Source organism: Oryza brachyantha, chromosome 5, assembly GCF_000231095.2.
Source record: "Oryza brachyantha chromosome 5, ObraRS2, whole genome shotgun sequence".
NCBI lineage: Eukaryota > Viridiplantae > Streptophyta > Magnoliopsida > Poales > Poaceae > Oryza > Oryza brachyantha.
Genome location: NC_023167.2, coordinates 9,651,826 through 9,666,294, shown reverse-complemented (window position 1 = coordinate 9,666,294; position 14,469 = coordinate 9,651,826). Strand labels below are relative to the sequence as shown.

The 14,469-nt window shown below is 41.4% G+C and overlaps 1 protein-coding gene and 1 long non-coding RNA gene across 7 annotated transcripts; one reads left to right on the top strand and one right to left on the bottom strand.

Moving 5' to 3' along the window:
* The first annotated feature begins 1,762 nt into the window (after nt 1-1,762).
* LOC102702010 lies at nt 1,763-6,624 on the top strand. 5 transcript variants are annotated; one of them, XR_001550418.1, is made up of 5 exons: nt 1,763-1,845; nt 1,930-1,993; nt 2,085-2,160; nt 2,238-2,302; nt 6,338-6,624. It is a non-coding gene; the product is annotated as an uncharacterized LOC102702010 (long non-coding RNA). The 5 variants fall into 5 exon arrangements; XR_001550417.1 differs by adding an exon at nt 3,844-3,913 and having other exon boundaries at nt 1,763-1,993; XR_001550415.1 differs by having other exon boundaries at nt 1,763-1,993.
* Nucleotides 6,625-8,831: 2,207 nt separating this feature from the next.
* On the bottom strand, nt 8,832-11,166 carry LOC102701728 (protein LURP-one-related 7-like). Of its 2 annotated transcripts, none has more exons than XM_006655144.3 (3): nt 10,805-11,166; nt 9,472-9,684; nt 8,832-9,376 (listed from the first exon to the last, which is right to left on the bottom strand). In XM_006655144.3, the coding sequence occupies exons 1-3, from the start codon at nt 11,033-11,035 to the stop codon at nt 9,251-9,253; spliced, it is 570 nt and encodes a 189-aa protein (XP_006655207.1). In that variant the 5' UTR covers nt 11,036-11,166; the 3' UTR covers nt 8,832-9,250. The 2 variants fall into 2 exon arrangements, with proteins under 2 accessions (XP_006655207.1, XP_015693388.1); XM_015837902.2 differs by having other exon boundaries at nt 8,833-9,376; nt 10,799-11,165.
* Nucleotides 11,167-14,469: the final 3,303 nt, after the last annotated feature.

Genomic DNA, 14,469 nt, shown 5'->3' with positions numbered 1-14,469 from the left:
TCTCGGTGAATTGTTTTGGCCATATGAACACACCAGCTTTTATAAGAATGACTTTTATCTAAACATGTCATATGCTAAATCCTATCTTTTTGCAATCAAACGTCTTAATGTCTAATTTAGTGAAACACTTGGAAAAAATTACAGATAAAAAATATGATAGGTTAAAAAAAACTTGCTGGTATCGTGTGCACCTAGAAAAAACAATTTGATCATATTCCACGTGATTAGGATCAATTTGCTTTGTCGTCCGTTGGTGACTAATTGGTGTGTTTTTTTTTCTCCTTGATCTATGTGCTTCGCTGATGTAGTAGTAAGAGCAAGTATTATAGTATGAGTCAGCAAGCTCCAAAATATGCCATATCATCAAAATCCTAGGTAGAGGAAAGATAATCAGGAAGAGAGAGAAAAACAGGCTCTTGATATGGTGCCGGCGCTAGCGCCTACTCCAATGCACAGCGATTGCATGCAGCTAGAAGATAACAGTAAGAAAATAAATCATGTGGGTCCCACAGCCAGCCCATAGATAAGATTTGGTTTCTCTTCTCTATCGATGCTTGGACCAAGGAGAATCTGCAGTCTGCTTGTTGCCAGTATGTTGTATAAGCTGACTCTAATTTTAGAATTGCTGACATGGAAAAGTTTTGGAGATAGTAGATGGCTCTACTATTGATCTTGCTCTAATAGATGCGTATCCTGGATGCAATCTTATTTCTTTGACGATGGATGACCAGACAGAACGTGGATGCTTTTCTCCTCGGAGCGACGGGAGCAAACAGATCAACTAACGAGACAACGCGATGAATTTGATCTCGCCGAAAGAAATTAATTTGGCACATGTGGCAATTAGCTCTGACACTGCTGGTTAGGAATAATCGGTTAAATTAAAACCTTCCCTCGATTGGCGCCTCCGCAACGTTTTGGGTGGGGCGTGGCCATTTGCCATGCTATGCACGTCGCCCCATGGCTTCCCAGGGACATCTATTTTGAGCCCTCTCCTGCTGCCTTAATTTACCGCGCGCGCAAGTTCCTCGGCTTTTTCGGCCTGCACTGTGTGAGGCGTCTTGCTTTTTCACGGCATGCAAAGGAGTGGACCAAGTGTGCGTTTATGGGCTGTCGACATGTCGTCGTTGTTGTTTTCTATGCATATGGTTGCTGGTTATGGTCTACAGGTGATTTGTTGCGTGGTGTGTCTTCTTGCCGTTCTAGTGCAGTGGAAATGGTGTATGTGGTGGTCTTGGCCTGTGTTCAAGTATGAAGGATAGCAGTGTGCAGCAGAGGGATGGTTGTAGAGGGAGAGCTATGTGCCTCTGTGTGGCTGGTTTATAGACCTCCTCTTGGTGTGCAGCCTATGACACATGGGCCCATTTAGTGGTATACTTGCTTTTATATGTGGACCAGGAGCATGCTATATTGTGTCTTGATTTTTAGGCTTGGACATGTGGGTGTTAGCCTTTCTTGCCCGGGTGAGGTGCATGAACAGCTCGTCACTGTTGGTACTGTTGGGTAGGCCCGCTTTACATGATTTAATTTAACCAGTGTGCTTTGCTGTGTGTATGCCCTTCCCTACCTTCACTTGACACATCATTGGTGGACTGTACAGGGCGTCAGACGTAGAAATGCCTGGAAATTTCACATGCGCTTGGTTCTGTGGGTTGCGCTCACTGTTGGGTGGGGCTGCAAGGCTTAATCGGCAAACCCACCGTGCACCTTTCCTCCCTCATAACAACTTCTTCTGCTTTCTTTTCCTAGCAGGGGGAGAAAACGAAGAGTTGTACAAAGAGAAACCGAACAGCCCTCATCTTGCACTGATTTTTCTCATTCTCCCGAGCGGGTTCAACAGCATTGGTTTCTTCTAGTACTTCTCCTTCACATCTGTTCGAGGGTTTTTCCGCTGCTAAATGTTTCTTGGTTTCATGTTTTGTTTTTTAGGAGATCTCAGTGTGGAAATATGGTTGACATAGTTGATTTTTGGCAGCTCTTCCTTCATAAATTGGTGCGTCCTTTTTACAGTTGATTTGGGCTTACGATGCCAAACAAATTTGATTTTTTCAAGTATATTTCGCCCTTTGTCTGTGTGCTTGCAGCTGATTTCTCTCTTCTTGGTTCAAGACAAGGACGTTTAGCTGCTTTCTTCTGCTTTGGATAGTTTGGCGCAAGAAGGTATTTCTCTTGCTGGGTCTCTCCAGTTTAGTTTTTTTAGGAGGCTATAAACTGAGATGGGTTATTTTTCCTGTTAGTTTCTTTGGTGCCATTAATCACGACATTTGCTTGAAGGGATTTCTCAGGTCGGCTGATCTTAGGGGTAAGTCTCTAGATGTACGTTGAGTGTTTTTCTCCCTTTTATGTGTATATGCTTAGCTATGGTTTTTTCCCCTATTTTTGCTTTTTCTGTGTTGTGCATACGTGTGGCTTGCATTTCCTTTAAGTACTATTGGGTATGCCAAGATGTCAATGGTTTTTTTATCCTGGTGTATGTATCTACGGTAGAAGGGACCCTGCAAGCTGCAGCCTGGTTTCTTTATTAATGTCCACCAACTGAACCAACCAATGCGTTAAGTCATTCTAGTCGTTACTCTTGTGCTCAGTTGCTGTCCTTTGCCCCTCTTCTCTATATAGACTCTCGCTTTTCTAATTCCATAGATTTAGTCCAGCTTACCTTAGATCTTTTAATTGGCAGTGTTGGGAGTAAGATGTTCTCTATTGGGATGTCACATGTCTCCCTGCTGAATGCAACTGCCTAGCACTGCATGTTGCCTACACTTTGCTACCTTTGGAAGTTTGGCTCGGATGGGACGCTTTTGGCTGGTGTAGAGGTTGTTGTACCGTCCATGGCACATCTTGGGGGTCTAGAGACCATATTTTTTTGGGGATGTTGCCATTAGCCCACACTGTATTGCACATGAGTTGGTTGCTGAGCAAGCATTGAGGTATCTACAACGCCAATATGGTTTTCAGGTCCATACTACAATTTTCAGTCCATGATGTCTTGTAAACACATAGCTCAATCTGTTGTACAGGCTGCATTATCTGTGTCTGGTTGTGTTGCCCGTTTTAGGTCTTCACATGGACCAGTTGTTCCATACTGTGATGACATTTTCGACTCTGTAGTGCACGTTGTTTTACTTTCTTTGTAGAAGATCGAAGGCATGTTGGAAATCTTCCTCTCTAGGTTGTGTGTGATTTCTATGTTTTCTAAGTTTCCCTGTACTTTTTCTATCTATTCTAAGTTTCCTCATGTACTTTCTTTGTGCAATGCAGTGAGCGCTTTGGTTTTTATTTGAAGTTCAGTGTGTTGTGTTACATTGTCACATTGTGTTATGTTGTTGTCTGCCAATAAAACGAATTTTCTATTATTGTTTTCTCTTCAAGGTTCTGTACACATTCTATATACATGGCGACCAGAGCAACTGATAGGGTAGCTAGGGTCCATGCAAGTTGTGAGAGGCAGGTTGCACGTGCTTCCTTGCAGTAGCCTTGCCATGAGGATGTATGTGCCTCATCGAGTGTGTCCAAAAGACCACACACGATTATGGATTTTAGCCCTTCCTTGACAGCTTTTAATTGACGACGACGCCGTTTGCTGATATCAAACAGAGGTTCTACTACTAGGGATGGTAACCATGGTATATTAGGTTCTGATTGTTTTTAATTATAGAGTGCATATTGTGTCAGTGCTAACTGTCCTTAAACTTACGGTAGCTGTTAGTGGGTTATTATCTAGAGGCCATACTCCGGGATCAAACAAGTTGAGACGTTAAAGGGTTTGTGCATGTTTAGAATGCTTCTGTTAATTCTTCTTATTTTGGATATGCTTATATTAGAAACAAATTGCTTTTCTTGCAGCATTGTACCCTGGCAGATTGTACTATGGTGCCCCGACATACGAATGCCCATACTGTCGCGCTCTGTTCTGGTACGAGGAAAGGGTTAAAACTGCCTCTGCTATTTCCAAGAGAAAAATTATTTACAATTTGTGTTAAAATAAAGCCGCCTCCTGAACCTCTTGCAAGTTTGCTAAAATTTAGTGGTGATGCGCGTTCAAAGAGATTTCTTAGGCAAATAAGATCTTACAATTCTTTGTTTACTTTCACTTCCATGGGAGCAACTATGGATAAAACAATCAACACTGGAAATACACCTTATGTGTTTAAAATCAATGGTGTTGTCCATCACAAAATTGGTAGCCTTTTGCCATACCGTGGAAAACAACCCAAGTGTGCGCAGCTCTATATCTATGATCCAGAAAATGAAACACAAAATCGAATAAACATATTTAAAAATGATGTTAATAGTGTTGAACAGTGTGACCCATCTATAGTTAATGCTCTTTGCGATATGTTGGATTCTGAGAATAGGCTTGTGCGGACCTTTCGCTATGCTAGGGAGCAGCTTGCTGAACATGGGAACCAAAGCCTAACACTTTGTCTCATCGGCTGTAATGCGAAATCTGATGCGCAATATAACCTACCAACTAGCAATGAGATAGATGTCATTGTTGTGGGTGATTACTCAGCACCAGAACATATTTTCGATGTGCTTGTGCACGACAAAGATGTTGGGTTAAAACGTGTTTCGTCTATACATCCATCATACATGGCCTTGCAATATCCAGTGCTCTTCCCATATGGTGAATGAGGGTTCCATCTGGGTATACAGTACAACGGCTATGATGGGATTGGTAGAAAATATGTTACCATACTTGAATTTTATCGCTACCACATTCACTAAAGATTGAATGAACCAAACCCATTTGCATGCTATGGTCATCTTAGTGATCAAATAATTGTCGATGCTTTCTCAACGATGGAAGGTATTAGATTAAAATGAAGCACACAAATGAAAATTTTTGTGTGCTATAAGATTTTGACTTGAAGAATGCATTGAGCCATATAAATCGAAATTTAGAAGTGATTTGATATGTTTGTAGACCTCGACTCACGAAGCAGTCCGTGAGTCATGACTCATTTTAGCAAAACTCTCTATATATATATAATAAGGGGAATATATGACCCATAATAGGAAAATACTTCGAGTTTTATTAGGGAACTATAAGAGTCCTAAAGAAAAAGATTAGGAGTCATATTAGGATACTAATAATATAATCTAAATATATTATAGATTATAATTTGGATCATATCTATAACAATCTTCACCTTCAGATGAATTCTATTGTAGCATAAAAACCATAAATCACTAGCAACCTCATGTATATAGAAATCTTCACCTTTTGGACCATCACTAGAAACCAAAATTGAGGACAACGAGAACCCCTGTTGTTTTGAATAGGAGTAGTGATCCACACTTCAAATTCTCGATGGAAATGAAATCCTAAATCTGTTGGTATAAATTGGTGAAACCCAAGAAAGATGTGAACCAAAATGAAGTACTTTAATTCCTAATAAACCTCATGAAAAGTAGTCAAGTGCTTATAGCAGTTCCTCTAGAATCACGAGATCATAATAGGAGCAATGGATCCTACTTCAAACTCACGTAGGATTAAATCATGAAGCCGCTAGTATATATTGGTGAAACCTAGTAGAATAGCGAAACAAAGTATTGAAATCTTTGGGTAGATTTGATCAAAGTGATAAACGGGAACAACCAAAATCTCCTCGGTGAATTGTTTTGGCCTTATGAACACACCAGCTTGTATAAGAATGACTTTTATCTAAACATGTCATATGCTGAAACCTATCTTTTTGCAATCAAACTTCTTAATGTCTAATTTAGTGAAACACTTGGAAAAAATTACAGATCAAAAATATGATAGGTATATTGAGAAAAAAAAACTTGTTGATACCATGACTATGTGCACTGTCATGTGCACCTAGAAAAAACAATTTGATCATATTCCACGTGATTACGATCAATTTGTTTGGTCTTCCGTTGGTGACTGATTGGTGTATTTTTTCCTCCTTAATCTATGTGCTTCGCTGCTGTAGTAGTAAGAGCAAGTACTATAGTATGACTGAGCAAGCTCCAAAATATGCCATGTCATCAAAATCGTAGGTAGAGGAAAGATAATCAGGAAGAAAGAGACAAAAATGCTCTTGATATGGCGCCGGCGCTAGCGCCTACTCCAATGCACAGCGATTGCATGCAGCTGGTAGATAACAATAAGAAAATAAATCATGTGGGTCCCACAGCCAAGCCATAGATTAGATTTGGTTTCTCTTCTCTATCGATGCTTGGACCAACGAGAATTTGTAGTATGCTTGTAGCCAGTATGTTGTATGAGCTGACTCTAATTTTTGAATTACTGATATGGAAAAGTTTTGGAGATGGTAGTTGGCTCTACTATTGATCTTGCTCTAATAGATGCGTATCGTGGCTGCAGTCTTATTTCTTTGACGATGGACGACCGGATAGAACGTGGCTGCTTTTCTCCTCGGAGCGATGGCAGCAAACGGATCAATTGACGAGACAACGTGATGAATTTGATCTTGCCGAAAGAGATTAATTTGGCACATGTGGCAATTAGCTCTGACACTGTTGGTTACGAATAATAGATTAAAATAGAGAGATTTAATGTCAAAAAATCTTGTGGAACTAATCACGGACACCATCCGACGGTAACCACTGTGTGTAGATGATTAAAACGCATGAGAAATAAAGTACTGAAATTTCCTGGTACATTTGATGTCACTTGTTAGGAAAGTTGACTAGATCAAAGACACATTGGGCACACGAAATTTAACGTGAAAACTCTTGCGGAAAAAACAACATGTATGAGGTGATGATTATAACCTAGGGGAATATACTCGGGCGTCGCACCTTTTTCTGTGTAGCTTACTCTATCTCTCTATATAAGGGGAAATATAAGAGTTCTAATAGGAGAAACTATGAGTTTTATTAGGAAATTTGGTCCTAAAGAAAAAGACTAGGAGTTATACTAGGATACTATTAATATAATCCAAATACAATATAGATTATAATTTGGATCATAATAGAAAAGGTATTGAAAACTTGTCAATATTCAGCAACAGATAAAATATTTATTTATCATGATGAATGACTAGTTTGTTTTCGTATAACAGTAAATGCACTTTTTTGTTTCGTCTTTCCAGCTAAGGATAATGGCAACCTAACATCTTTTGGTTATGGTCTATATTCTGTGTTCCATGGATGCATAGTTCACATCGTTAGCTACACAAAGCATCCAAATGCACTGCCCTGTTCATGTCGTCAAGGTGAACAAATTGTGCTGCTTCTCTAGTACTTTCAGGTCATCTGAAAGCCTGTAAGATGCCAAGAGAATAATCAATGTGCTGTAGCCATTTTGTCGCCTCTGCGAGCGATTTCAGCACAAGATGACATTGTCATTATCTAGACAAAACAACAGGACACTGACAACGCCTGAATAACCAAAGTTTCTGAACTTCTGGTGAGGTGTGCTTTCAAATGATTGCACATACATACATACTGTTGGAAAGTGCACAATTATCCAGTGGAATATATAGTAAACACAATATATAACAGCATGACCAAAGTGATATTAAGGTGGTGTTTGGTTCTTTAATCCTAGGACTAAAAATTAGTCTTTGGACTAAAATATTTAGTCCCTACTGTTTGGTTAGAGAGACTAAAAGAGACTAAAAGTGCATCATATATATAAATTTTTGTTAAGGGGTTGGTCTGAAAGAAAGTTTTAATCCCAATAAGTACCTATGGAAGGGACTAATAGACTAATACAATTTTAGTCCCTTTTAGTCCCTACTGTTTGGGTTTTTAGGGACTAAAGGAGACTAAAATAGAGAGACTAATGGATTAGTTACCTAAACCAAACAGGGCCTAAGTGAACAAATTGCAGTCATAATCTTAATTCAGAAAATTCCTCTCATTTACCCGAGAAGGCTAGCAGAGGGTCATGAAACTTTCAGTGGCATACAGACAGTTTAAACCTTCGGGGATAGCCTAGCTTTGTTAACTGTTTCTATGAAAGCAGAGAGCTGGTTCACTTTCAACAGTGGAACTTGCATTTGGATTTTTCGACCGTGCTTCCTTTCCTCATTTTATTCCATACAAATATCAATGATACTAAGGAGTACTAACTCCTAATATTACAAGTCGAAAATTTTCAAAATTGATCAGGTTTATAGAAAATGCATTAACATCTATAACACCAAATTGGTTTTATTAAATATATAATTTAAACTTATGTGTATATATCAACACACATATGTAACTGTATTTTTGTTTTATGTTAGAAAAGATGCTACATTGTTTTCTATAAACTTCATCAAATTAAGAAAATAATTTATGATAAATCTAAAATAACTTATAATATGGAAGAAATGGTCTGTCAGTCTGTTCGGCCCTATTTGTATTTGCTGAAATCATAGTCCAACACGTGGATGGGCCAAGATTGAGGCCCATGAAAATGAGGCCTCAATCTAGAGGGGAAAAAAACTGGAGTATCAAAAATAATGTATAGTTTGGATGTATTCCGTAGACTTGTTTGAGTTCTACCTTGCCGAAGAACTCCATTGAATATACAAAAGTTGTTAGAAGACCTCAAAGCTCTCTCTGTTCCATAGTGCAAGGCATTTTTGGCAATGCCTAAATTTATTTATATATCAATATATGCTGCTTAAATATATATATAGATTTATTAGCATCTATATAATTCTATATAATTCTAGACGATGCCTTGTATTACGACACAGAGGTAATAGTAGCGTTCAATGCCCGTTTGAGAAAATGGGGAAGATGGGAACTAGACTAGATAATTCATTGTTCGAGGAATCGACATGACCACTTAACCCTATTAATCTTTATTTAAACCGGTAAGACAAAAAATGATATAGTTAAACTGTTAAATGGTGCTTTATAAGACTGCTATTGCAGTCATAACACAGAGCTGAGGTGTCACTTTAGTATATCCTTGTTTTGATGCTGATAAAAAATGTGAAAATGTATATAAGTTCCAGCAACCTTATACCATGGGTACAAGGCTCCTCTGCAGCTCGGCTTGCTAACATATGGGCCATACATGACCATAATAACTCTTACTGCAGATGTTCTCATTCCACAGTTGCCTAGTCAAACAAACACCAAAGCCACAAGAGCTTTGATATTCACATCAGTAGTTTAAGAGAATTTGTTTAATGGCAGGAGATCGAAGCATTGTATTAAGGACAAATGCAATCTAGCCCTTTTTTTTAAAGAAAAGAAGAAAAAAAAAAACTGTACAAGGTTTAGGCGGGCAGTCTGTCATCATTTGCACAATAAAAAACATTCGCCCTGTCTGTTATTTTTCTAGAAAGAAGTTCATAACCATTGCCATCACAAGAACTGTATCATTTCCTGGGTAAATGGTCACTCTAAACTTGCGAGTTGAATAGACAACCTTCTTGAGTTTATATAAGAGATTTGTCTGCACAAAGAAGAAAAAAAAGCAGTTGTAGTGCTAATCCAATAGGCTGAAATATGTTCAAAATTCAGATCATGGGAGAAACTTATGCATATTACCTGAGAAACAATGGAGTCCCCACTTATTATTGTGCATGCTCTCCGAGATGTACTTCCTATGAGCCTGTAGCTTGGTTTCGTATCTTGAAAGTTACTTGTTGGTGGCATGAATACATGTACTTCCCTTCGGTTTGAACAAACTGATACTAATTTTGCCATGTAAATGATGTCTCTGCAATCCAAACTATTTCCACTAAATGCTTGCCACTCTCCCTATAAAGATAATTCAGTACTTAATAATGTACTGCAACAAAAAATGCACATTTACTTTAATAATTGACATGCACCACCACAACACTAATTAATCGCCATATGTTACAAGACCAATGGTAATATAGTATACTTACAATGCTATAATGCAGAAGTTCCTATTGAACAAACATGATATGATTTTTGACAGTAAGCTCTTCTATGATATCCTAAGAAGGGAACTTCTCAGTTTTGAAACAATGTACTCACTTATACCTATGAGTGCTTCAGGATCTTCTGATCTTTCAATCTTCCATTCACATCACATGTTGTATCGAGTTTTCAGGTTATATTTCTCTCCATATGCATTTCAGTAAGCAAACTTATGGCTTGATATTCAGCAACTACACAGCATCTCATTCTTATGGAATGTGGATACTGTAATTTCTTGATAAATTGAAGTATAGTTTAGTATTTCCTATAATTCTAGAATCATCGTACTGCTAATTGAAATTCTCTATAGCAGTATGGAGCAAAAACATAATGGCCAAAGTTGTTTTTTTGAACAACATGTCTTTGTCCAAAATGACAAGTCTTGTAGAACCAGAGGAAGTACGATTTTTGACAGTAAGCTCTTCTGTAATATCCTAAGAAGGGAACTTCTCAGTTTTGAAACAATGTCCCAACCATTCTTAAAAAAGTAACTCAATGTACCGTACTTTTTAGTGTAAAAGTTTAGTACCTCGAGGTACTAAAATTTTGTACTAAAATTTTTGGTACCTCGAGGTATTTTTCGAGGCTGGTAAAAAGCCCCCCAACTTATACTTAAGAGGGTAGTTCTAGCTAGAGGTATCCTGATCTTTCAATCTTCCATCCTATCACAGGTTCAAGTTGTGCTGTGTTCAGGTCATATTTCTCTCCATATGCAAACTTATGTTTCCATATTGCAATTTCTTGGTAAAATCAACGAGAATCACAAGTCATTCCATCAGTAGTTCTAAACTCTATAATCATCCTTCTGCAAATTGAAATTCTCTACAGTAGTACGGATCAAAAATGAAAGATTGGCCCAAGAAACCAAATTAACCTGACCGTGATGCAACCATGCAGCAAGAGGGGGAATAAAGCAAAAACCCACCATCACCTCGCCGCTCCTCACGGTGACGAGAACCACCCCGGCGGCGTCGAGAAGCGCCCTGCCCCCGCCCGCCGCCGCTGCCGCAAACCGGAACGCGAGGACGCCGGACGCGTCGCGCACCTCCATGCCGCCGCCGCCGCCACCGAGCCGCCTCTTGAGGACTGTGTAATCCACCGGCACGACGGGCGCCGCCGGCACCGGCACAGGCACCGGCACGGGAACCGACGCGCCGTCCATTCCCTCGGCTGGCCTCCAACCCCAAGAAGCAAACGGCGGAAAGGGGCAAGTTTTCCAATAGGGAGACGCGTTTCTTGGGGGAAGGAAGAGAGGCGAGAGGTGGTCGGTCGGAGGAAGAAGCGAAGAAGACGACGAGAGGAAGAAGAAGAGACGGAAGAGTCAAGAGTAGTTGGTTGTCTTCTACTCTTGTGGCAGCATATTAACATCTAAATTTGATCCTCCCTTTATTCAAATTATCATAAAAAGATTTCTCCATTATATCTATTTATACTCCTTTTATCCATATTACATTTTTCTATCACACATAACTATATTTTATTAATATATATCATGTACCTATTTCTTAAATATATATTAAGCAATGAATAGTCTCCCGTCCCCACTCGGAATAAGGAGAGAATTTGCGTGGATGTTGGCTAAAAATAGAGAATATATTGGAGGAAATGCTCGAGCATATTTTTTTTTAGTCTTTATCCCTTTATTTATGTGGATAGAGTATAAGATGCATTAAGCAGTGATATGTTCTGACAGCGACCGTGAACCTAATGTTTCCACTATTAATGTCCCTTCCATTGTTATCAAATGGAACCAACGCACTAATCCCCCTCTCCTCGATGTATGAGGAAGGATGGTCATAAAAAAGGTGATACTCAATACCGCATATAGAAAAAAGATGATGCTTACCTCTTTGAGCATTTATTTTATATAAAAAAAATAAAATAAACAGATGATAGGAGTCTCGTGTAGATCTCAAAGTCCTACCGCTCTTAAAATATATATCCAAATAACATGTCTATTAAAGTGTGTCGTTTTACTTCTTAATAGTCAGAGTCGCTCCGAAATCATAAGTACTATGTCACATGGACACTGATATGGCATGAGGACATGAGGAGTACAAAGGGAGAAGATAACAACAACGAGAAGAAAAAAAAGAAAAAAAGAAATTGGAAATTTTAAGTGGGTGTTATTTGTCAGTGTTCATATGTCGTGTCATGTTAAGGATTCTAGATAGGCATTGATAATTTAGGACTGAAATGATATACTTTAACTAGTTCTCTGATTTGGATGTGTATTTAAAGAGTTCGGGGACGTACATAATAAATTCTCATATGTCTAAAAACCATCCATGCACTTCAAGCGTAAAATAAAATAAATAATAATTATGATGATTCATTAAAGTTACTTTATACGTGACTTATTTTTTTTCATAATTTTTTTATATAAAACAAATGATCAATCAATTAAAATAATTAATGGTCTTATTTATTAAAAATCATCAATATAACATTACTTGAGCCATTCAAAATATAAATTAGCGTTGCCTAATCAGTCCACCAGGTCGACCAGTCGATAATCGATGGTAAACGGTGTGAATTAGTCAGTATGATCAATTGGTCGACCAAAGTTGGTCCGATCGTTTTAAGTCGGTTCTAAGTTGGTCAGTAATACTCGGCGACTATTTTGCTAAATAACCAACTAGGGTATACAAAAGTAGTGCAGGCTAAAAATTTGGACCAACTTGACGAGAGACCAACGCCTGTGCCGCGCTTCCCCCAGGCGACACGGGCGACCAAACCCTAGCCGCTGCCAACCCTGGCCTCCTCTCCCCACCTCGCCGCCGCTCGAGCTACCGCCGGCAAAGCCGGCCGATTGCCATGACGATGACGGCGGGGCTCCATCCTAGCCAGGCTGCACCCGTTGGGGGACTTGGGGCAGCTAGAGGAAGGGGGCGCAGCGGCGACGGCATCATCGGCGGGCTTGAGGGCGCGCAGCGGCGACGCGCACAGGACGCACGATGGCAGCAGGCTGGTGGCCGAGTGCATGCCGGCGACGGCGGGGAAGAAGACGCACGGCAGTGGCGGCGTCGGCGGGCCTGAGGGCGCCCGATAGCGACGCCCGACGTCGGTGAAGGGGGTCGGTGGTGGCCTAGCGGCTGCGGCGCCGGCAGTGGGCGTGCGACGGCAAGCGACGCTTCGAGGCGCAGCGGGCGCGCGGTGGCCGGCGGCGCGTCGAGGCGCAGCGGCGGATGTGGCGCCCAGCGGCAGAGACGCACGCGAGGGGGCCAGAGGCGAGCGGCGGTGGCCCAGATCTGAAGCGCGCGCCGGCGACGCACTGTGGAGGACGGTGGCTGCCCAGATGTGAGGTGTGCGTCGGCTGCCCCAGACCTGTCTCGGCGGCGGCCCCTTGCAGGGGCCGGAGTGGCGCGCGGCCATGCCCGACAGCGGGCCTGGAGACAGCACGGTGGCGTGCGATGGAGGGGATCGGCGGTGGCGTGTGCGGTAGCTGCGGTGGGGCGGTGTCGGCCGGCGATCGGAGGAGCACACGGGGCGGTGGTTGCCGGGTGCAGATGGAGGTGACGCCGTGCTTGGCAACGTGTGGACGTAGGTTGCCGGGACATCGTGGGTGGCTAGCATTGACCAGAGGAGTGCGGGTAATTGTTTAGGGCTAGGTGGGTGGAATTTGCTGGCGAAAGGCATGGTTGGTTTTAACCGACTTGACGACGATGTCGCCTTAGGCGTCGTTGCCCTTCTTGGAGGCGTCATTTTTAGCGTCCATCCCTCGGTCTCCTTTCCAGGTGAAAACCTTGTCCTCTTTAGACGAGTGGTGGCGGCGTTCACGTTACGTCCTCCTTGGGGGCACCGTCCTTGGAGAAACTTACCCATGCAATGTCAGTCTTCTGCCTCCCTTGCGTCGTTCGGGTAGTCTAGGTTGTTTGGCGAGGCTCTCACTGCCCTAGTCCCTCCCTACCTCTAGCGAACGGTCAGCTCTCATGTTTGGTTGCTGTTAGGTGGAGTCGGAGTTGTCTTGCTGTTAGGGGTGCAGCGAGGCTCGGCAACGATAACGCGTTGCGGTTTCCCTGCAAGGGTGCTGTTGCTTGCTTTCTAGGTCTAGGTCTGGTGCTTGGTAGTTTGGGCTGAGGTCCACCTTGGGACAATGTGGTTGGTTTGGTTTGTCATGGTAACTTCTTGACACTGATGACATAATAATCGTGTAGTCGGAGCTGCTGTGTCGCTCGGTAGCAAGCTCGACAACGATGACATGGGTATCGTTAAATCAGTCTCGATGTCGCCTGCAGCCAAACTAAACCACATTGTCTCGTTGTGGGCTCTGCCTTTGCTCTTTGTTGGTGGTGTAGAGTTACATTGCTGCTCGTGTGCTGAGTTGTTCCGGCCATGGGTTTTTTCACTTTCTGTAACCCGTCTAGGTTTTTTACTCCTTAATAAAGTATAATCGGCAGTCCTTCTGTCGGTTGTTTAGGGAAAAACAATTTGGACCAAACATATGGACTAACAGGGTTATGAACATATGATAGGGTTAGAACCTCTCTATTATTTTCATCCTCCCACGTGTGCATTCACGCAATAAATTTAACAATGATAGAAAGTCAGAACTATAATACCTTAAAAATAAACCATGCTTATCAAATATTTGCT

Coding starts and splice junctions, on each gene's coding strand:
- LOC102701728 (XM_015837902.2), bottom strand. CDS start 11,035: ATGGACGGCGCGTCGGTTCCCGTGCCGGTGCCTGTGCCGGTGCCGGCG. Junction 9,685..10,798: donor TGAGGAGCGGCGAGGTGATG/GTGGGTTTTTGC, acceptor TTATCTTTATAG/GGAGAGTGGCAAGCATTTAG. Junction 9,377..9,471: donor GGGACTCCATTGTTTCTCAG/GTAATATGCATA, acceptor TTCTTTGTGCAG/ACAAATCTCTTATATAAACT.